This window comes from Peromyscus leucopus, chromosome 7, assembly GCF_004664715.2.
Source record: "Peromyscus leucopus breed LL Stock chromosome 7, UCI_PerLeu_2.1, whole genome shotgun sequence".
In the NCBI taxonomy this organism is placed as follows: Eukaryota; Metazoa; Chordata; class Mammalia; order Rodentia; family Cricetidae; genus Peromyscus; species Peromyscus leucopus.
The window spans coordinates 77,821,816-77,846,540 of NC_051069.1; the positions used below are offsets into that span (position 1 = coordinate 77,821,816).

General features: G+C 40.7%; 1 protein-coding gene across 2 annotated transcripts in view; it reads right to left on the reverse strand.

Annotated features, from left to right (window-relative positions):
• Window positions 1–1,326: 1,326 nt before the first annotated feature.
• LOC114690936 overlaps window positions 1,327–24,725 on the reverse strand; it is a 97,346-nt gene continuing 73,947 nt past the window's right edge. For both annotated transcript variants that reach the window (XM_037207829.1, XM_037207831.1), the window contains 14 exons: window positions 23,928–23,998; window positions 23,224–23,242; window positions 22,136–22,249; window positions 19,575–19,609; window positions 18,762–18,786; window positions 16,228–16,368; window positions 13,452–13,519; window positions 12,969–12,993; window positions 10,806–10,846; window positions 10,387–10,411; window positions 10,098–10,166; window positions 8,897–8,953; window positions 6,921–7,038; window positions 1,327–1,486 (listed from right to left, as the gene is read on the reverse strand). In XM_037207829.1, the coding sequence (XP_037063724.1) occupies window positions 6,944–7,038; window positions 8,897–8,953; window positions 10,098–10,166; window positions 10,387–10,411; window positions 10,806–10,846; window positions 12,969–12,993; window positions 13,452–13,519; window positions 16,228–16,368; window positions 18,762–18,786; window positions 19,575–19,609; window positions 22,136–22,249; window positions 23,224–23,242; window positions 23,928–23,998 (785 nt within the window). In that variant the 3' untranslated portion in view covers window positions 1,327–1,486; window positions 6,921–6,943. The remainder of the gene's footprint in view (window positions 1,487–6,920; window positions 7,039–8,896; window positions 8,954–10,097; window positions 10,167–10,386; window positions 10,412–10,805; window positions 10,847–12,968; window positions 12,994–13,451; window positions 13,520–16,227; window positions 16,369–18,761; window positions 18,787–19,574; window positions 19,610–22,135; window positions 22,250–23,223; window positions 23,243–23,927; window positions 23,999–24,725) is intronic.

The following is a 24,725-nucleotide window of genomic DNA, read 5'->3' on the forward strand; positions in this document are numbered from 1 at the left end:
TTTGGGAATCAATCTTCATCAAAACCCAGCTACACTACTCTTCGGCATATATTCAAGGAATACTCAATCATACCACAAGGACCTGTGCTCAACTATGTTTATAGCAGCATTATTTGTAATAGCCAGAACATGGAAACAGCCTAGATACCCCTGAACTGAAAAATGGATTAAGAAAAAGTGGTACATATATACAGTGGAGTTCTACTCAGCAGAGAAAAACTATGACATCATGAAATTTGCAGGCAAATGGATGGAACTAGAAAATATCATCCTGAGTGAGGTAACCTAGACTCAGAAGGACAAACATAGTATATACTCACTCATAAGTGGATTCTAGATGTAAAACAAAGGATAACCACACTCCAACCCACAACTCCATAGAAGTTAGCTAACAAGGAAGACCATAGAGGGACACATGGATTGCCCTAGGAAAAGGAAATAGATGAGAACTCCATGAGTAAAATGGGGATGAGGGATGGGCAATGGAGGGTAGGGGATAGGGGATGAGAACATAAGAAAATGGGATGGTTGAGCTGGAACAGGGATGGAATGGGAAAGCAATGAAAGAGAAACCATGATAGAGGGAGACATCATGGGGATAGAGAGAAATCGGGTGCTAGGGAAGTTCCCAGGAATCCCCAAGGATGACCCCAGCTTGGACTATTAGAAATAGTGGAGAGGGTGCCTGAACTGAACTGGCTTACCCCAGTGACCAGATTGGTGAATACCCCAACTGTAATCACAGAGCTTTTCTCCAGTGACTGATGGAAGCAGATGCAGAAATGCACAAGCAAACACCAGGCAGAGCTCCAGGAGTCCAGTCAAAGAGAGATAAGAAGGATTTTATGAGCAAGTGTGTCAAGATCATGATGGGGGAACCTGCAGAGATGACCAAACCAAACTAGTGGGAACTCATGAAAGTTGGATCAATGTCTGTGGAGCCTGCATGGGACTGGGCTAGGTCCTCTTCATGGCAAGACAGTTATGCAGCCTGATCTGTTTGGGAGGCCCCCTGCCAGGAGGATCAGAATCCATCCCTGGTACATGAGCAGGCTTTTGGGAGCTCACTACCTATTATGGGACACCTCTAGCAGACTTAGGCAGGGGGAAGGGCTTGGACTTGCTTCTACTGGATGTTTCTTCATGGGAGGCCTTGCCTTCTTGTGGAGAGAAGTAGGGGGTTGGTTATGAGGGGAAGGCTGGGGTTGGGAGAAGGAGGGGAGAGGTGGATCTTTGATTGGTGTATAAAATGAATGGAAAATTTTTCTTAGTTAAAAAAAGGAGTTGGCAATCTGCTCCAAGAGGCAAGGCATTTAGGAACCTGAGACTGATTAAGGAGAGCTGTATTGATCTATACAGGCAGTTTCTGAAGCTGCTCAGAGGCTGGTCCCACTGACTGGTGTCCATAAACAGCCAGGTAGCAGGATGTGTCCTGGGGTTTGACAGAGCCTGGAGGTCTTGTTCCTTCTCCTTGATTCTGGCAACCCTAGGAAGGAAGAGAGGAAGTAAAGATCAGGGTAGGGAAAGCTGATGTTATCCATTTTCCAACTGTACAGCAGATCTCCCCATGAGAAAGTGTAATGGGTCATCATTTTTATCTGTCATGTGGACCCCAATGCTTATTTTCTCACACCATGTGTTTCTGTGTGTCTGTGTGCTTGTGCACTTGTGATTATTATAGTCATGTGTCTTCATCACCAGCCTTTGAACTTGGGCATAAGGCATTTCATTTTCCATAACTCAGTTTCCTCAACTGACATGTGGATGTCAGAGCTCCAGATTGGCAGTGTTCTTTGAGAATCAAGAAGATGGACTGTACTGTTGAGCTCTTAGCCATGTAATCCACCTCCTTGACAGAAGTCCCTCTTCATTCACTCAACTGAGAGAAAGTTCAGCACAAAGAGACACACTTCTCGCTGGGGACACCTCCTGAGGAGCAGATACTGGAAATAACCTGAAATATACCTCTTCTCCTTAAATAACTCTGTCTTCTGCTTTCTGGTTTGTGGAATTGCCATGAGCAAGGCTAGAAAATGCCTTCCAAATGGCATTGTGGACTCCACTATCTCTACACATGCAGAACTAAAACTTGTCTTAATTAATATTAAAAGCACACATTAGTAGGTCCATATCTAGGACTTAGAGGAAGTAACTAGGTGTTAACTGCCTAGGTAAGAAGAAGGATTCAGCCTCACCACAATCACTTCCTCTACTTACCATCCAAATTATACCTTAAATTTTTATTTAAAAAAATGTTAGGACACCTCCCTAATGAAAAAGCTAAAAATGTTGAAATGATCACTCCCACCAGGTTTACATTCATGAGAGTCTATCTTCCTATTTTATCTGGATACAACTGATTTAGTACCTATTAGAAAATCTTAGATAATGATTCTCATTTAATTGACTGTGACAAGCTTTTGGAGACAACCTTGAATCCAAGGATATACAGTCTGGCTTTAATCCACATGAACAAAGGTGTTAACATCTTGGAATGAAATTTGAGAACTCAAGGAAGAGAAAAACCCATTCATATCTACAGGTCATATGTACGGGAGAAAGTATTTGGTATTCATTGTGTAGTCTCAGGATGGAAGTAGTGTGACATAATTTCACAGTTAAAGTTCTTCCCATTTTCAATATTGGAAATTTCCATGTCCATTCCCTCATTCCATGTACCCCTTTCAAAACAAGGAAAACTGTGAGTGCTGGTGAGATGAGTAACATTCCTTCTCTAGTTGAGAGTTTTAGAATCTATGAGGAGACATACTATGAGATATGTCTGTGCAATTGAACTGAAGACCTTCTGTCAGTGAAGGCAGCACCATGCCATGGGCTGGTGTAGAAGACTGAGCAAAAAGGGGTAAAACTGAAATCAAATGAGCACAAGCATTCATCGATCAGTGCTTCCCAATTACACATGCAATATAACCTGATGATGCATCCTCCCATGACCATGATGGATTGATTATATGTCCTCTGAACCTGAGAAAAAAGCCACCTTAGTTGCTTTTGTTGGAACAAGAAGAAAAGTTACTAATACAGTCATTTGTAGTTTTAAATTTCTTGTCAGTTGCTCTCCTGAGGTGGCTTACAATTGCTTGTGAAAACAAGATGGGAACTATTGGCTAAGTCTTCATTTTGCAGATCAAAATCAAGGAGGCAAGTATGTTTAATTGACATCCTTGATGAACCTATGGAAATAACCAAGCCCAACCTACTGAACTCTTTCTTACACCAAGACATGCCCTTTGGTAATGATTCACAATCACAGAAAACTCACCTGAAATGGGAATGTGGCCAAAAACTAGAAGGCACAGCCTTTCTGTTTTATAATCATAGTCCAAACCAGAGTGATTAGTTTGAATTAACAGTCCCAGACTCACTGAATTAATCTTTAGCCATCAGAGTTTTGTCCAGGAATGCCTAAACTAATTTATATCTCATAGAACACATAACATCAACAATTTATATCTTGTTGGGTATTTGCCATTTTCAATTTAGAAACTTGTCCTAATATTTAACTGTCAAATTGTTTATGACTATCCCAGCACTGGGGTTATTCAGTGTGTCCATGGAATATCACTGGTTAAGTTGTTAAGAGTAAAAAAATACATCAGACAAGATCTTCGATGTATTAATTTTATATATACACAAAAACTCTCTTGGATATTTTGAAAGTTGCACACTTTTTTGTAAGCTTATTGAGGAAGAATTTGTCAAGTAGTCTAAATTGGCCTTGAACTTTTCCTGCCTAACCCCCCAGATTGCAGGGATTATAGGCATGGGCCACATGCCTATGAGGAAATTATATTTTATCAACTTTTTATACTTTGCTGTGCCCAGTCTAGCCTGCCTACAGGAAGAGTATTGATGAGGAAAGGACATAAACCAGCAAGAGGCATTACTAGAAGGAAACAGCAGGCCAAATGACAAGTAAGCAAATAAAAGGTAGTCCATGTTGGTCTAGACCACATAGCTTAAATCTGCTTATTGGAACCCACAACTGTGACAGAGTTTAAATTACATTCAACCTGGTTTGATCTTAAGGGTTGTGACCATTCTCCAAAGCTGGAATTCTTAGCTTTGGGAGCCTAAACTCAGGAAGGACATGTTTGTAATCTCCACACTGGAGAAGCTGACTTAGAAGGATTGAGAGTTTTTGGCCAGCTTATGCTGAGTTGCAGGTCAGCCTGAGCTACATAGTGAGATCATATATAAAACGAACAACAAAAACAACCCAATACACACATACACACACACACACACACACACACACACACACACACACACACACCAAAACAAAACAAATACTATTTGCAAGGTATTTCTCTGATGTGATATTCTCTAGTTAAAACACAAATATTTTGGAAGAGGGAACACATAAAGCCTTTTTAGTTGTGTACATGTTGCTATAAACAAATTACTAGTCTTATAGTTAGGGTTTATATTGCAGTAATGAAGCAACATGACCAAAAACAACTTGGAGAAGAAAGGGTTTATTTTGCACCAGTTCCTACAGTTCATCATCAAAAGCAGTGAGGGCAGGAACTCACACAGGACAGGAACCTGGAGCCAGGAGTTAATGCAGAGACCATGGAGGGGTGCTTCTTATTGGCCTGCTTCTCATGGCTTGCTCATCCTTCTTTCTTACAGAACCCAAGACCAACTGCCAAGGTATGGCACCACCCACAATGGGCTGGGCTCTCCTCAACCAATCACTAATTAAGAAAATGCCCCAGAGCTTGACCTTATGGAAGCATTCTCTCAATTGAGGTTTCTATTTCTCACATAGCTCTAGCTTGTGTCAAGTTGACAAACTAAGCCAACACATATAGGCTTTTCTGCCAGTACGTTTGGGATGACAGAGAGAATGCCCTGGCAAGCACTGCCTTGGTGGGACTAGGATTGTAAAAGAGATTCAGGAATAAAACAGGGTCCTGGATCTTACCAGGTCTTAACAGGTGACAAAGACACTGTCCTTAGATCCATGTCCTGGAAGAAGCTCTCCAACTAGGTTCTGGGGGTGGGGGGCATTCTGGCCATTGGCTAACACTTATCTGCCTCCAGCTACTGAAAGCCAGCATTCATACCAAGTACCTTGGGCCTATAAATGTAACACAAACCTTAAAAGGTTTTATAATTTAAAAAAAAAAACAGAGCCAGATATTGGGGTAAAAGTTGAAAGATCAAAGAAGCAGAACAGCCAGCCACTAGCTTACCTCTATAAAGTCCTCAGCCTCAAGAGAGCGAGTTTATGTTTCCTCAAGCCTTACTTTCTCGAATTAAAGGCATGTGTCACCATTGCCTGGTTCTGTTTCTCTCATGCAGCCCAGTGTGGCCTTGAATTCATAGAGATCAAGACAGATCCCTGCTTCCCGAGTGATAGGATTAAAGGTGTGTGCCACCACTGCCTGAACACTGTCTAATTTAGTGGCTGGCTCTGTCCTCTGACCCCCAGGTAAGCTTTATTGGGGTACACTATATATTACCACATATAAACAGAGGATAAATAAAGGGTTATTTCAATAGAGATGAGACTCTGAAGTGTCTGAACAGCCCTTCCTAGGCTGCCAACCCATCATAGTCCGAGAACATCTCCTTCCCAGGGACTGTGCTATGTGCAAGGTCCCTTGGCCTGGGATGCACTTTTCCAAATTGTGGCCTCATTTTCTGTGTATCTCAGTTCCACTCTCAATGCTTCCAGTAACTTATACCTGAAGAAGCCTCTGGCAAGGCAGAGTTGTGGTTTCTGACCTTGATGGTACCACAAACCTTTGGGACCTTGCTATCTCAAAGTGGAAAGACAGGTGTCAGTACAGCCGAGTGGTCTAAGGCACCAGACTCAAAGTGGAAAGAGCCCTTGGAAAATTACTTTTCTCTCTTCATCAAGTTTCCTCAACTCTGTACTGATTCAGGCTTGGTCAGGTTTCTCCACTCTCATCTCTCAGCCCCACTCTCCACCATTTCCTCTTGATGTCATTCATATATTCTTTGACACAAGTAACCTCATACCCCAACATGTGGTTCTTAGTGTACTGCATGACCTGACCTGTGCACTTACCTTCCATCCTCACTCCCCTAGTCCTACCTAGTTTGATGTCAAGCTGACCCAAGCTAAAGTCATCTGGAAGGAGTGAGTCTCAGTTGAGAATTTGCCTACACAAGGCTACAGGCTGTTGGCAAGCTTGTAGGACATTTTCTTTTTCTTTTTTTTAAATTTTATTTTATAATTTAACTTAATTTTACATATCAGCCATAGATTCCCTTGTCCTCCCCCTCCCACATCCCACCCCACCACTGCCTTCCCCCTAGCCCACCCCCCATTCCTATCTCCTCCAGAGCAAAGACTCCCCTGGGGATTGAGTTCAACCTGGTAGATTCAGTTCAGGCAGGTCCAGTCCCCTTCTCCCAGGCTGAGCTAAGTGTCCCTGAATAAGCCCCAGGTTCCAAACAGCCAGCTCATAGTTGTGATTGATGGAAGAGAGCCCAGCCCATTGTGGGTGGTGCCAACCCTAGGCTGGTGATCCTGTGTTCTTTAAGAACTTAAGCTGCACAAGCCATGAGAAGCAAGGCAGTAAGCAGAACTCCTCCATGCCCTCTGCATCAGTGCTGTCCCCAGATTCCTGTACTGAAGGTCACAGACAGACTAAGTGGAGGGTAGGAGTCCAGCATCCACAAAGATTCTGGACTCATGAAGGAAATGGAGTAGCCTGACATGGGCTCTCCTATAGCAAGCTCCCTACACCCAACATCCCCTGACAACTATACAAAGCTTTGATATAGAAATTTTTCATCTTAGTGAAGCTCTGCTACCAAGTGAACTGGAGGCTCAACTGTCTGTCTGTATATCCATTTCTCTGTTTCTCCTGCCCCCAGTGATTTTAACTGCATGACACCTCTGGGTATGCAGTACTTACTGGGCAATATTGGAGACTTTTTATCAGTAGTAGCGCTTCCTCCTTTTCTTCTTCTTCTTTATGGGTAGAATATCTTCATCTGAAGATTTAGTTGGGGCTAGATACAGCACATTCAGCACTAGGAATAAAGTAGGAATAGGTTCAAAACAGGGAAGGAGTCATAGCATAAAGCTCTGGGACATTGTTGGGTATTTCTTGCAGGGACCAAGTTGACCATCCTGGATGAGTGACTGCTCCCACACATGCCACCTTCCATGCTATCAACATTGTTTGGGAGAATTTTCTATTGGCTGTTGTTTTGTTGTTTGTAATTTTTGGATGTTCCCCTTGGGTCTCCTTTCACATCAGAAACAAAGCTTTGCTTGCTAACTGTGTTGTGCTTAGCATCCCTGTTCCCATTCTCTTCAGCTCCCTGCTTTCCTCACCTAGGCAAAAACAACCCTTCACCTCTTTTCCATAAGGAAAGGTGTGACTAGATAACCTGTTAAGACCCAATTGTGTCTTGCTGGGCATGTCCCTAAGAAATGTCCCATTGTATACACTTCCCATTGGGATTTTTGGCTGTCCCATAAACTTTATAAAGGACTCAGGTGAGGCTACATTTCAAGGGAAGGGAAGAAAACCGGGTATACTTAGGCACAAAACAGGAATGAATCCTGGGACCCATGTTGGATGGTTAGGTCCCATCAGATGGGCAATGCAACCCAGTATGCACAATCAAGAACAAGGCAGCAGGGATACACTTTCATGGATAACTAGGAACAAAGTGCAGAGTTCCCATTCCACTCAGGAAATAGGGAAGAGGGTGGAGAAGGCTCTGGGTAAGGGACAGAAGAGTGGTCAAATAATGTGGGCAGTGAAGTGATATTTTATTTATAGTCAAATGTTATTTGTATGTTAATAAATAAATTTGCCTGGGGATTAGAGCTATTAGCAAGCCATAGAAAAGCAGGGCAGTGGTGGTGTACATTTGTAATCCCAGCACTTGGTAGGCAGAGCTAGGTAAGTCTCTGTGTGTTCAGGGATATAGCCAGTATTGGATATACATGCCTTTAATCTCAATACCAATCATAGAAAACCTGGAGGTCTATACAGACAAGCCGTGACAAGGCGGTCATGTGGTTGGGTTTACAATTAATGAGAAGGCAGAACAGAAACACTATAAAAAGACAGACACACAGGAAGTGGTTCTGGTTCGGAGAGGTAGGACCACCACAGGAGGAAGGGTAAGGTTTTAGCTCTTAGCTCTGACTTCTTGGCTTTCTTCTTTGCATTGGTTCTGTGTTTCTTATTTAATAAAATGGTTTGTTACATCTACAGGCTCCTTCAAGGATGTGGACATATTGATTAGAAAGAGGAGTCCCTGAGTTTACACAAGGCAGAATCAATGCATCAGAAGTAGAATACAGAGAAGGCAGGCATACTTTGCAGTGAAGAGAAACCCTCACCCTATTGCAGGGGTTTCATAAAAGACATTTGGGGAATATACTCTCCTTTGATTCAAACTCTAGACCAGTGAAGATAGGTGAGAACTATACTAAGTATGAAGCACATAAAAGTTCCAGACAGCTCAGAGGACAGAATACACAGGCAGACATGGCAAGGTGATCTGATGAGACAGGGCAGGAAATTGACATTCAGACATAAAGAGGATAAGCCAGAGAGGACTCAAAAGATAAAATACAAGTGGCCATACACTTTAAATCCTGGGATCTTGTGCACCAATTATGAACTAGGAATATCTGAAAATGAGGCCTTATCTTGACCAGAGAGTCCCAGATCCACGCTCAAGTACTAGGTCAGAAGCTCCAAGATAGGTGTCAATGTGTTCTTTGACTCATTCACCCTAAATGTCAGTCTAGTGTGAGGAGCAGAGGGTGGAAATGAGCTCACATACAGCCTTCCTTTTTTCCCTGTCCCCACAGATACCTTGTCCACATGACAGAGTAGACACAGAATGCAATGTTGTTACCTACCTGGAGCTACAGTACTTGATACCTTTCTCAACTCCCAGAGCTGTACTTCAAAAGCATCTGGAAGAAAGCAAACAGAGTGGCTCATTCTGCCTACAGAAGATACAACCATATCAGTTCACACCAGATCAGCCTCAGCTTTCCACTGGTTCCTTGACATCTTAGATTATGAAAGGTGCTTCAATGAGGCCAGACTACTCACTCTGCCACCCACCCATAGAGTGCCCTTCATATAAAGACTGAATGGGGGCTGGAGAGATAGCTCAGAGGTCAAGAGCACTGGCTTCCAGAGATTCTGAGTTCAATTCCCAGCAACCACATGGTGGCTCACAACCATCTATGATGAGATCTGGAGGACTCTTCTGGCACACAGGTGTATATGCAGGTAGAACACTGTATACATAATAAATAAACAAATGAAAAAATGAATAGAAGCTGGTACTTCAAGATTTTAGAAAAAAACTGAACAGAAACATTGAGGTACTGTTACAAGTCCTGCAGGACCAGCCAAAAGAGGTTTAGCTTCTTCTGCATTATTGGGCCCACACTACAAAACCTTTGTACTCAGGTTCATGTCATTGACTATAGAGAGTTGTGATCCATTGATAGTTCCTTTTGTCACAACTCACCAAAGGTGAGCACTACGTGGTGTACACTTTTTCCCCAGACTACATCAGAATACACACAATTTCCAAAGAAAGCTACTAATTACAACCGAAGGCTAGGAGCTTTGGAAGTAACAGAGGCAGGAAGGATGGATGTTCTGGTAAAGATAGTATTTTTTATTTTTAAGTTTATTTCATCTGTATTGCCTGCATTTGAATGCCTGTATATCACTTGCATGCAGGCCAGGCAAGACCAGAAGAGGGCATCAGATACCCTGGAACTGAGATACAGATAGTTGTAAGCAGCTATATGGGTGCTCGGACTCAAATCCGGTCCTTTGGTAGAGCAGTCAGTGCTCTTAATCAAAGAGTCATCCCTCCAACTGCCCCAAATCATCTTTAACTGACTGTGGGGTTTGGTGTCATTGTTTCTACCCCTCTGTACAATTATGCCTGAAAGAAGTAGTACACAAATCTCCATGCAAATCTGCACTGCACTGATACATTCCCCACTGCTTCAGCCTGCCAAGCAGAAGGTACAACCTGACTGTTTCCTGGATCCTCTCCTATTGATTCCAGTAGGGCTTGCTGTTACTTACCAGGAAAGCTCTCTTTACTATCGATGTTCTGCTGTTCTTCAACATCTGTGTCTCCCACCTGGGCTACATCTACAAGAACATCAGGACAAAGTGTACCAGGTGAATCCACAAGAGCGCTCACAAAATTAACCCCAATTCTTCTTGGGATTTTCCATGGAGCGTCTACAGCAGAATCATTTCCTCTTATTTTACTTTCAACCTTCCTTCCCTACAAGAATCCTGATTCAGGCTTCTTAGAAAGGAAACACTAAGAGATTTTCTGAACAAGAGAGGGATTTCAGATACTTACAACTTCCTAGCATGTTGGAAGCCACCTGCAATTATAAAACAGAAAGCATTGTTAAGATTGTTCTATACTATATATTTCACAATGGTCTGGTTTTCTCTTCATGACTTAGGGAAAACGGGAATATAGCTCTACTGGTGCTGCATATGACACCAGTAGAGACGGAAAGAGCCTTTCCTGCACTGTACTTCCCAAGTCCATTAACACTGCACGAAAATCTTTAATAGAACAGAGAAAGTAATTTCTGAGGGAACTGCTTCTATGATTCAATTTTAATAGATGTGGTGATGTTAATGACACCAGAGAGCTGGAGACCCAGTGGCAGGAAAACCACCTGAACTCCACAAAGGAAACTATCTTTCAAAGAGTAACACACATGGATCCCAAATATTTTTGTAATAGACACACAAAGGTGCTCTTACTGTATGCTTAGATTCTGGAACATGTATACCACCTGGGAAATCTAGGAGAAAACAGAGTAACTGTGAGGATGTTGGCAACTAATGATTATAAAACACTCAGGAAATATTCTCAATGTGCACACATGTGTATAGAGATAGCTTGGGCTGATGTTGGGCCATCCTCAAGTGTAGAAGGATGTTCCAGAAAAGAAAAAAAAGCAGAACAAAATAAGACCTAGGATCCTGATTCCTCAATTAAAGCCACTTTAAACAATATAAAATAAATCCAGCTGATTCACACTTTGTGGTATATACTTGTAATCACAGCATTCAAGTGGCAGGGGAAGGGGGATCAGGGTTCAAGGTCAGCTTCAACTTTATAATGAGATAGAGGCTAGCCTGGGATAAATGTTTCTCTGTCTCAAAATAATTATATATATATATATATATAATTATATATATATATATATATATATATATATATATATATATATATATATATATTAAAGCAGCATAATTCCTAACTGTATTCTAAATATTTATCCTTACACTCACAGGTCAGTGTTGCTTTTACCATCCAATAAAACAATTTCTCTTTGTAAGAGAATGAGATCATAACAGAAAACCACAACCAATAAAAATGCAGAGAACAAGTAACTGTGGGGTGCCCTGCCTGACCATCCATCTAGAACACTATTCCTGCAACCAAAAACTGTGGAGAGTGGGAGAAAATCCTCTTCCCCAGGGAACAGCCCAATTGGATTTTCAAGAAGAGATGGTCAGCTCTGAAATCTCATAGTACAGATAACATTATATGCAAAGAAGCTGGTCAGTGGTGGAGCATGCCTTTAATCCCAGCACTTGGGAGGCAGAGGTGGGCAGATCTCTGTGAGTTCAAGTCCAGCCTGGGCTACAGACTGGGTTCCAGGAAAGGTGCCAAAGCTATACAGAGAAACCCTGTCTCGAAAAAAAATAAAAAAAAATATATATGTAAAGAGCAGATTGTATATCTATATCTATAGGTATAGATATATAGATATATATTTAGGAATACATACACGCACGCACACACACACACACACACACACACACACACAAAACTAAATTCTACAGTTGGAGGAAAGGAGGCAAGAGGGCGTGAATTTGAGGAAGAAAGGGGACCGGGCATGAGGGAGAAAAGAGGAAAATGACATAATTTCAAAAAATAAAAAAGTTTCAAAGCACAATATGTGTAATTGTTAACACTTGTTATGTGTCACCAACAGATGTTTCTCAGAACTGCACAGGCTGCTCAACTGAATCTTTCTTTGGTTACTGACAAACTAGGTTGGAAAATCTTATTGCTCACAGTGCTATTAGAAAGTGTACTATAATATTTTCATCATTTTTTTTTGTTTTGGGTCAGCTTCTAAGATATGAGTCCAGAATCTACAGAAGTAAGCCACCTTGTCCTTCATGACTGTTTTTAACTCTAAAGGACTCTGGGAAATGACCAGACACAGCAGGGAGTGTTTGAACTTTCACGAGTGACTTCAAGCATCTGTGGATGTGGCCTAATTTAATATGCAGTTAACAGGAAATAGAGGCAGTATGCCATGAAAGGGCAGCATCTCTGAACCACATGGTAAACTACCATCCCTGCTGACAATGCTCTCAAATTTTCTTAAATGAATTTAAGGCTCAACCATGGAAGCAAGAGCAATGGATTACCTAGATAGATTTATGTTTTAACTTTCTGCTTTTGACTTTGAGTCAGGAAATCTTCATTTTTGTTCTGAATCAGGGGTCATAACAATTCCCAGGAACAAATGTCATGAAACCAGCAAAGCTAATAAAGTATAAAGTTCATTCAAAGTGTGTGTGGGAGTGTGAACTATGTCCTCTATAAACCATCACCCTGTGCACAATCACATACACTCAGAATCACAAGACATTGAAGCACATGAAACCCTAACATTCTTTGTACACGCAGCCTCATGGAAATCTATGCAGAAACTTGACTGTAAAAGGGTATCTAGAACATCTTTAAAAAATCATGTTGACTGTTTTGCTCCTTCCAGAAAGAGCAAGTTGGGTGGCCTTTCAAAGAGAATACAGTAAGGGACATTTACTTTTTTAACATTTTTTAACATGTATATCTTATCATTTACATTTTTCCTCATCAAGGAGTTAAACAATACTTACAACTTTGATATTCTTCCCAGGCTCCCTGAAATTACAGAAACAAAGACATTTTGAGGGTGTCATCATGGGACATGTAGGCACATGCCTTTATTTTTCTTTGTCAGTATTGAAAATGCATGGCAGTCACTGCCAACATTAATAGCTGGTAAAACAAAGATAAGATATATCTGTGACAAACCTATAATTTTTTTCTTGAATGATGTATCTCTAACACTCCTTCAGTCCCCAATCACAAAATAATTAATCCAAGGAAGAAGAATTTTTTCCAGAGGAACAGGTAGAGCATCTGTTCTGTACCCTGTCTGTGCCATTCACAAATGCTCTTTCTCTTAAGATGTCCATTGGCAAGGGACAGTTCTACTACTAAAGAAAACACAGCCCAGTATATATAACACACACTATCATATTTTAATAGCAAAACTCAATGAAATAGGAAATTCAGACAGCAACATTTCTATGTTAATCACAGAAAGATCACTTTACCTCATCATGATGGTCGAACTCTTCCTCTCGACAAAAAATCTGTTTAATATCAGGGACATTTGTAGAACCTAGGAAGACAGAGTGACTGTTAATCACTGGTGCTGTGGCCCATGTCTTCCTGAGAGAACACAGCTTAGCTTACACAACAGAATTATATGTATGGCTATGCTCTGAAGGCTAGACCAAATGGCTGCTAGAGCATCCTCATTGAAAGCACCCAGTCAATGAGAAGCTGGGAATAAATGGAACACTTGCAGAGTGCTGATAGCAACAGAAGACAATAAGATAGTTTTCCAGTGGTACAAGCTTCCCATTTCTCCTATCAATCACTTGAAAACCAGACAGTCTTCTAAAATCAAAAAATAATGTGAGTTTTAATTTATGCTAAATGCCATCTAGTACACACTCTCCAGGATACCCAAAAGAATATGGTTTATGGAGTGACATCAGTGAACATGAGAAAATAAAGACCATGATAATGTCTCCATTCTGCAGCACATCTGGGCACCTCAGAATGCCAGAAATGAAGCACAGCTCATAGCACTCTAGGAGCTAATTCAATGAACCATGCAGCATTTTAACTTCTAGTGGCACCATGCTCCATTCCCTAGTTCAGTACATGAACTACAAAGGGAGAGTCACATACTGGGGAAAGGAAAACCTTTAATGCTATTGTGTTGGAGCAGCACAACTTTTCTCTAGAGTAGATATGATTTTTAAAGTGGACTAGTAGAGCTATGTAATTTTTATCTTTGGAGTAGAGAAGCCCTTTTCTAAGTCATCTGCTAAAAGCATTGGTTGACCATGTTTTTCTGGTGGTTTCCTGTGGTGATAGGCATATTCTGGGGCAAACATTCCAGAAAATGAAATCACAATAAAATGAGCATCGTGGAGATTATTTACACACTTCCTACATTTTTTTTGGTACAGTAAGTACATTCAACTTATAATACATGGCCTGTAAAAAGTGGTCCAAAGCTAGCAGGACAGTGAGAATGCAGGAGCAGACATTCTTGTGATGAGCTAAGGCCTTGCACCTACTGAAGACACTTGGAGGAAATGGACTTCTTACACCACGATAAAATATACAAGTATACTAAAGCACATAGGACAGATACAGACAAGGTCCAGATAGGTCACAGAAGGGCTGAGATCATATTTCTAAGCCCTAGTATACAGGTAGAAGTTTATGGGAACTCCCAAGCCCTCTGACCTTGTAGATTGAACCCAGAATGCATTAAAAGGCGTCAAAGCTAGGCCAAGGTCAAGCTTCTTCCTCATCCACTAGGTCAGTTGTTGCAAGACAGATGCCAGCTCTCAGATCTCCATTAACTCAGTCATCTTGCACATCAACCAGTCCAGGGGAAGAAGAGAATTCTAATGAGCGAAACTCATATGTTTGACACTTACTTCCAAGGATGGAAGCCAGACTAAAAAGCCTTTCTGTCAGTTTAGCCATGCCATTCTCTGGATGTCCTTTAAAACAGGTCTAAACATTGAAGAACAGACCATGAGATGGTAATACAAGCTATAAAGGACTAGAGGAAGATAATCTGGTTCTCTTGCAGCATTGAGCCAACACTATGAGACTTTCATATCCAAGTTCATATGTATGAGCACACATGAGAGAATTGTCCTAAGCAGAGAGATGGGCTCTACCATAGGTTAAGACACAACCATTAACAAAGTACTTCATGGCTACTGTGATGATTCATCTCAATTATTAATTTGATGAGATCCAGAACCACAGAGCACACCTGTGGGACTTTATGGTAACTGGGAAAGCAGAGGTGGGATGATCCACCAACTGTAGGGAGACATTATTTCCTTGACTGGGATCTTGGACAGTAAAAATAGAAGAAAGTGAGTTGTGTAATACCATTGATTTCTCACTGCTTTCTGGTTCTGGTTACTTCAGGCTTCTCTCTATATAGATGTTCTGCAATCATGAAATGAATTCTCAAGCTAATTGCAAAATAAACCTTTCAGCTCTAGTTTATTTTTCTCAAAGTATTTTGTTAAAGAGAATAGAAAATTAATTTAGTCAGCATTTCCATGGAGAGCTGTTGTGTATCCTTATGCTTCTGAAAGAGGAAAAGCACAGGAACCTTCCATTTTTCTTGTACTTACAGATCTCTTTCCTGCTCTCTTGCACTCCCAAGCACAGGATGTGACACTGTCACTGCTGGGATCCTTCCCATTGAACCTGATCAAGAAGGCTGCTATAGAAATCATATTTCACCTGTATTTTTGGACCCTTCAGATCTAATCCATTTCTGTTACCCACATGTGGGAATAAGTAGCAGATAGGGAGGCTCACCCATTCCTGCCCACATCAGGTGAAACTACATCAACATGTGCCCCAGCTTTCCTCTAGTTCATGTTATTCAGCAAGAGCCAAAGTGACTTTTAAATATACCTTTAATTTCTATAGTTGTCCTGGTGGTCATGGCCCAGGCCTTTAATCCCAGCACTCAGGAGGCAGAGCCAGGCAGATCTCTGTGAGTTCGAGCTCAACCTGGGGTACAGAGTGGGTTCCAGGAAAGGCACAAAGCTACACAGAGAAACCCTGTCTCAAAAAACCAAAAACCAAAAACCAAAAACAACCCCCCCAAAAAAATCTATGGTTGTATATCTACTGATGAGATATATACATTAACATTTTTCACATATTAAAAGTTCTGATAAGTCTTTTCAGTCTTACAGATAGTACAAAGGATAATTGACTAATACATAGAACAGAAACAAAGCCTCAATATATCAATATGTACACTACCTTCCCTTTGTGTTTGTGACATTTCTTTAGAAGTACTAGTGACAGCTGAAGCAGCTGGAGCAGCTGGAGCAGCTGGAGGTTCATCTACATCTTGAGAGGTGACAGTTTTCTTCTTATAAAATCTTCTAAATATTGAAAAGACTGGGAATGTAATCACAACATGGAGAGTTATATTAGTTTATGGCAGAAAAACAGAAAACTAATCATGGCTGTGTTTGTAAATTTGATCTAATTCCCTGTTTCCAGCTAGTCATCAGAGTCAGAGTGTTGCTTCAGGAAGATCACCACATTTTGTTGTTAAGCAATACAGACACAATAGGTAATGTCTGCATTTACATGGCTGATACAATACATAAAAAGCATCAGGACTGAATGTGTTATATGGGTTTGATGTCAGATGGGAGCCCTTCCTTCTGAAAATCACATGAATACCACTGTTGTTCACACAATTCCTCTTTCTTCCATGCTTTTCTCCAAACACTGGAAGTTTCAGAAGGATTTCTCATGATACTTTCTAGTCTAAAAGAGAACTACAAATGGTAAATCATAAGGAAAGGCACAGCAGAAATACCACAATGATGTTTGTTAAATACCAGAGGAATTCAGCTAGATGCTAGTGACTGAATTCAGAGTGATCCATTGGTCCAGCATGGGGAGCATGGCTGTTGTTGCTCATTCTTTATTTACACAAGGTACTTATAGCTCACAGAGAACATATGGTATTGCCTTAGCTGAGTTGAGAAGTAAAGAACTGCGTGCATTCCCTACTTTTCACCTTTAGGTACCACCGTAGTTATATTCCTGTCACTGTGACTAAACACCTGACACAAGCAGCCTGAGAGAGATACCCTTTACCTTCCGATCTTTAACTCAAAATTAGAGTACAGGCACTGGCTTAGTACAAATATGTGACCCTTCTCCTGTATTTTCAACCTGTCATGTCCCTCTCAGTGACTAATTTTAATTCCCAGGGAACCACACTGAGAGATTATAGATTCAAGCATATACCTTAGACGCAGAGTCCAGTTCATTCTAAACCATGTTATTACATGGCGGTTTGACAAAAATGAAACTTCCCTTCAATTGGCCCAACCTTGACATCTTCAACATGACAAAGCAAGAAAAGCAGTCTGGCATTTGGGTAATATGTATCCACATGGCTTTCTAGATGACAAATATCTTCAGTCACTATATGGATCACCCAGATAAAGTGTAGCTAGAAGGGTAGAATCTATATTAGCACTAAATGTGCACCACAACTGCTCTACTCTGACTCATCAAAGTCCAGTTTCTACATACTATTCCATCCACAGGCTCTATAGGGGCAATTGAGTCACACTGACTCCCTAAACATTTTTAAACTACCAGAAATACCTATAATGAAAGATTAGACTGAAAATCCCTATGTATAAAAGGATAAGTTTGAATTTATGATTCTTCTCACTCCAGCCCCAAAGAATTGGGTTTACAGAAGTGTTCCACCATGGGAACATATTATACAGTCATTGGGATCAAATCCAGGGCTTTGTACATGCTAGGAACACACTAAACCAACTGGTCTTTACATTCCTTCCCATTGACCTTCTCTGTCAAATCCTGACTGTGAGGTTACTGTAACACAGCCAGCATCTTCAAAATGATGATACCCAGCCATGCTCTGCCTGTGTAACTCATTGCTGCTTATATCATTCCACTGAGTGCTCAGACATAGCAAGCAGAAGGGAGAATGACCGCCAGTGATAGAAGTAATATTGGAACACAACTCAAGCTCACCTTTAAAGATGTATATATAGCCAAAAGAATGATCCAGTGCAGCTCAAGAATTATGACTGGAGGTCTTAGTGGACATTGCCCATAAATTGTGTGGCTCTTTAGGCTCATGTTAATGTTGTTAATGTCTAATCTGTTAAGCATTTACACCAGTTCTTACTGGAATGAGTCATCTCTACCATAAATCCAGTTATCTCACACATCCGATCTATTTTTCAGTGTAGTGTCTCCTACAGTCAAACTCTCTGATCTGACCAAACATATGGACTTTCCATCTATCATACTTATGAGTGTCTGCAGGCAGGTAAAGAGCACTGCCCTGGCCTTCTGCCCACTGTGGTGCTCATAATTGTCTGGAATCTCCCTAGGGCTGGGTTATTACAGACAGATGCTGAGAAGCTGAACCTATCACATAGGGATTCCTGAGCCCTTGACAAGTAAAAAGTGCTTCCTGAGCTCTATCACTGGAAAGACGAATGACCTATCTCTTCACCTTGGGCTATGATTCTCCAGAGAGCTGCACAAAGAAACAAGTCTGTATTGGGAAAAAAATCTATTTAGACCCTGCCTGGTGCACAAAATTCCAAAATAACTGAATGCATTGACTGTAGACACATGGGTAGGTCTGGTTACTCGGGGCATTGCCTTTTCCTGCCCCCTTACACTCCCAGTTGGAGTCTCATATCACATTGGTGTACCAGAGAAAAGACAGCCAGCATTTAAATAATTCTAAAATGTGTCTTGAGTGATGCCATAATACATACTGCAATTGAATTTTCTACTCTTCACCTGTAATTGAAAGGAAAAAAAAACACTTTGAGGTTCAGGTCATACAGAGTCTATTTGCATAGCTCTTTAGTTCACGCTATGACACAGCATAGTGTAAAGTAGGATAGGAAAAAGACATAAAAAAGACTGTATTGATACATTATATGATGATGTCACAGAAAACCAGGGCTACATATTTGTGACAAAAACTAATACATCACACATCTATGCTGATTCAAAGTGAGGGCCGAGCATCTCTTCTGTTTGGCCTTCACTGAGGGCTCCCTATGCTATATCACAACATGGCAGACCAACTTAACAACCTGCTTTGGGAGATTATTTTCTTCTATTGGGGGGGGTCCTCCAATTATTTGCATGAGTGCACATGTTTTAAATGTATCATACCCTGCATGCATGAAGCTTTCCACCATATAGACTTTTGGGGAACAACCCAAACTCCATCTAGATGACAGGTTGGAGAAACAAATAGGAGAGGAGTCTTAAGGAAAAATACACATCTTAATAGATGGCATGCCTATTAACTTCTAAATCAATATTACACTCATTTTTCTAAAGAGGAGCCCTTTTTCTCCAGAAGAAAAGACCCCCTCACACAGACTGTGATACTTGATGCTGGAATATTTGATTCAGTCTGTATCAGGATGGTACAATTCCTTTGTCCTCTTCCTAAACTAACTCTCTTATACCCATGATGCCCTACTTAGTTTTGTTGTTCAATGGGATATTCACTCAAACATAAGATCACTAAAGTAACCTTTCTATCTTAGAGAAAAGAAAGGCTCCCTTACCTTCTCTACCTTCACTGGTGTCTTTTCAGGTAATGCTAAGGAGACAGAAAGTAACTGTTAGCTCATGATACTGCTTACTATTTATGCAGCATTCTTACTTGATGTGGCTAAAAGTGCACAGACTCAGTACAAGTGACTAGACCTAACGAACAGGATGGTTGGGTAGCTGCTGAACTGTCTTCCCTTGAAGGGAAATTAAAACAGAGAGAGTCCTGGAGATATATGAGTAACAGAATTGTTGTATTTCCAGACAGTGGAAACCTAAAGCAACATAAAATAATCTATCTGATTGAAGATTAAATAGATATCTTCACATGTATTCTCTTTGGAGGGACCACTGGTATGGCTCAGTTTGCATGTGGAGGTCAGAAGACATATTGTGGGATCCCAAATTGTAGATGCATAAGATACCCCTTCACCTAAGACTTAAGGAACATTTTGGTAGAGGAGTGGAAAGACTATAAGAACCAGAAGGACAGGACATATGCTGCTAGATCGTACCTCTCTATATAGAGAGATTCATCTATTCATTATGCTACTCTACTCCATTAGCTCTACTCCATCTGCATCACCCACAGAGAAAGCATTAAAGAGGGTGGTTCACCCATTCCTGTCTATACCAGGTGAAGCCACCCTTACCCAATACAAGATGAGCCTCAGCTTTCCACCGGTTCATACTATTGAATGAGAGCCCAAGGTGACATTAGGTGTATTTTTTCATTTTTTTTCATTTTTCTTTATTAAGAAATTTTCTACTTACTTCACAACCCTGACTAATCCAGAAAGTACTACATAAAAAGAAGAAAGTGAGCTGAGCCCAAGCATCCATTCATCTAGGTTTTCAACAAGTGTTGTTTCTTTACCATAAGCTCCTGCCTCTGTATGTGGCTGCCCTGAAATTATCGGCTGTAACCTTAGACTCCATGGACTAAAGAAACTAATTATTCTTTGGTTTGTTTTACTCACACCTGAGAAAAAATTCAGGCAGACACAATTAAAATGAAGAGCTAGTAACCACAAGCAAAAGCTTAGGAATCTGGTAGTGTCACAGGCTGAAAAGATATTCTGATACTCATTTCTAAATGTCTTCATTAACACCCCCTCACTCCAGGTTTTAGGGAGGTATGTGGAAGAGGAGGTAGAAAGGAGCCAGTGTTGGATGACATCAAGGAGATACTGTCTTCCAGACACAACAGGACTGACGGACATATAAACTCACAGAGACTGTGGCAGCACGCACAGGTTCTAGCCAGACAGGGCCTCAGTGTTGAGAGGGCAAAGTGAACAGGAGCTCCCATTCCTAACCAAGAAGCTATCTTCATTGGCAAACTCTTGCAAGGGAAAAATCGGTTTTCTCCAATAGAGTCACATTAGGTATATTAACCACACTTAAAGGTAGGTCCAATGCGAGCCAACACCAAACAAATGAGATGGTGTTTTTGTAGACATTTTGGGTCTCATATTGCTTTGTTTGGGCATTTTTAAAATCTTACTTGTCTTTTGCAAATATATTATGGTTTCTGATTTTGTGTTTTATGTTGCTTTTTGAGTGTGTGTATGTGTATGTGTGTTTGTTTGTTGTGCTTTTTCACTGATTATATGTTGGTTTTCTATTTTTAATTTGTTTCTTTTCTAAAGTGAGAGATAAAGACATTGAATGGGTTGTGAAGTGGGGAGAATCTGGGAAGAGATGGAGAAGGGGAAACCAAGATCAGAAACCAAGAAAAAAAGGAAAATATCCAAGACATATTAAATTTTAAAAAGCAAGCCTTGAAAAAAAGAGTAATGTCCAGGGAAATACTGTCCAAATGGCAAAACACACTTTCCCCAGACACTCCACTGAAAGAGGAAAAGGACATTCCCCTCCAATTTTCCTTGTGCTTACTGATATCTTTTCCACTTCCTGACCCTCCAAGCACAGTGTGTATCATGACCACTCCTGGGACACTTGCTCATTGGATCAATCCAGGAACATTCTTATCTAATTTGAATTTAACCCTCAGTCATGAAACATTAGACCTTTACCAAGTCCCTTTGAAAAACATTAGCTCTACTCCATCTGCATCACCCACAGAGACAGCATTAAAGAGGGTGGTTCACCCATTCCTGTCTATACCAGGTGAAGCCACCCTGACCCAATACAAGATGAGCCTCAGCTTTCCACCGGTTCATACTATTGAATGAGAGCCCAAGGTGACATTAGGTGCATTTTTTCATTTTTTTTTCATTTTTCTTTATTAAGAAATTTTCTACTTACTTCACATACCACCCACAGATCCCCCTCCTCCCTCCTCCCACCCCCCTAGTCCTCTCTCCCAAGCCACCCCACATCCCCACATCCCCCAAATCAAGGTCTCCCATGGGGAGTCAGAAGAGCACAGCACACTAAGCCTTAGATGTATTTTAAATTCTGTGGTTGTGTTTACATTGAAGACGTAGATATATTAGTGTTATCCTACATAGGAAAATAGTCTTAAGCTTCTCTATAGACTTAGATATGAAGCAAAATAATTAGCAACCAGTATATACAATTGGACAGAATTATGGAATTCCCACAGTACCTTCTACTCGCATTGGTGTTGTTTCTGCAGAAGGTCCTTCGGGGACTGGAGGTCCTTCCACATCCCGAGGGGCGAAAGATTGCTTCTGACAAATTTCCCTTAAGAATGCAGGAACTGGGAATGCATTATAACAGGGAGTCATGTCAGCCTCATGACAGAAAAACAGAGGAAACTAACAACTGTTGTGTGTTTGTCCATTTGATCTGATTGCTTGTTTCCAGGTACAGTCATCAGAGTGAGAATGGAGCTTCAGGAGGTTCACTGAATACAGTTTATAATCCATTAAGCAATACATGGATTGTGTAGGTAAAGTCTAAATTTATGACAACGTGACAATAGAGGTAATGGAAAGAGCCATATATAACAATAGCCTAAGTGAAAAATGCCTGCCGCATCTCCCCATGCAGTGTCTGTCTCCCATTCTCAGAATCACTGATCTGACTAGAAGCACATGGGCTTTCTAACCTTTTATGATTGTGAATGTCTGTAGGTAGATGAAAAGCAATGCCCCAGGGTTTTGCCCTCTGTGGTAGTCACTACACTACAGGGTCTTGATCTCTGCAGTTTTGACCTCCTGAAGGCAAATGCTAGGGAGCTGGAACTTAGGCATTATCAAGTCCTTGGGCTACAAAATGTCCCTTGATCTGTATGGAGAGCCTCATCACTTACCTCTGTGCCCTGGTTTATTCTTCAGTAGAGTAGCACACAAACAAATAAATGTACTACATGTAATGGGCTTTGAACACATATACTGTAGGTAAAGTGTGTATCCTAATTTGTTAATTCATTAGTTTGTCATCAAGAGATTTGACTGGGTAATTAGGATATCTATCTTTGGGAAAAACAGATTTAGACATAGCCTGGTACAGAACATCCCAAACAATAAAAAGAGATCATATCTGAATCCAGTGATGGTAGCTAATTCCAGTTTTGTTTTGTTTTGTTTTTTTAACTTTGAGTACTACTTTTAAAAAAACAAAAAAACAAAATCCAAGCTCTTCCCTATAGGTGGCTTAGATCAGAGTGGTGCATTAGACATAGGGATATCCAGTAAATATGTCCTAACAAAGGGATTTCATAATACATACTGCGTTTTCTAGACTCCACCTGAAATTTAAAGGAAAGAAAACAGTTTGAGGCACAGGTCATGCTGAATTCTGTTTACATGGGTCTTTGGAACACATGTCAACATGGTATGATGCCAATCAAAATGAGCAAGAGTCCTATGTACTAGTGTATTATGTGACAATGTCACAAAAGAACTGGGACTCTATAGTTTGTGACAGTTCCCACTTTTGCTGGTTCAAAGGCCAGATTAAGAAACACCATTTGTTTGGTCTCTACTGAATGTTCCCAAGCCACACCACATCTGTGAGATAATTCCTCCTACAGCTGGGCCTCAATTATTTACACTTATCCTCATGCTGTCTTACCATTCAACATCCCCACACTGAAAATGAGACACTTTTTCTACAATTATTTCCGTGGAACATAATCAAACTGCATCAAGATTTTAGGAACCAGAAGTTGCTGTCAACTTCTGTGTGAAAACTATACACACATCTAAAGAGGAAACCTTTTCTTCAGGAGAAACCATCCTCTCACACAAACTGTGATAAATGACACTGCAAACATTTGTTTAGTTCAGTCAGGAGCAAGCTGGTACAATTCCATTTCCTTTTCTCCCTGAGCTAACCCACGATGCACCTAGCTTTTGTTAATCAAATTTCATATCCACAAGGTAAGGAGACAAAGCAACTTTTTATATTAGAGAAAGGAAAGGAAGTCTTACCTCCACCATCATCACTGGTGGTGCTCTCTGTTGTCTTGAGGAAGATGCAATGTCAGCATTTTTATGTACCACTAAAAGGACAGAAAGTAACTTGTCAACATATGATATTGCTTTTATTTATTCCAGGGATCCTTGCTTAATGTGTATAGAAGTCCATGTAGCTAGCATATGTGACTTGATCTAATTTTTTTCCAATCCACTCCTCGTCTGTCTCTGTTCAGAAACGGGCAGGCCTCCTATGGATATCAACAAAGCATGGCACACCAAGTTGCCACGGGACTAAGTACTTCTCCTTGTATCAAGGCTGGTCAAGGCAATCCAGTATGAGGAATGGAATCTTAAGAGCCAGCCAAAGTGTTAAGCATGGTTTGCTTTTTGCTCATTTCCAGAACTGTAGATTCTATTGCTGGCAAACAAATTATGGCAAAGAGAAGAACTGAAGATAAATGAGGAACAGAGCTTTTGGTTTTCTAGACAATGGAAATCTAAATCAATGTGAAAGAATCTTTCATGGCATCAAACTAAATAAATCTTTCAAAATATGCACTGCATTTATTCTGGTTAGAGGAAACCATGGATGTGTCTCTGTGTGCAGGTGGAATTTAGAGGTCTGGTTTTCTCCTTTCACCATGTAAGTTCTGGGATTCAACTGCAGTTAGGTCAGAAGGCTTAGCTGAAAAAGTCATTATGCACTGACCCAACTTATCTCTCTCTTTTTTTTTTTTTTACTTTTTTTTCATTTTTCTTTATTAAGAAATTTTCTCTACACCAAGGCTGAGCAAAGTGTTTCAGCATAGG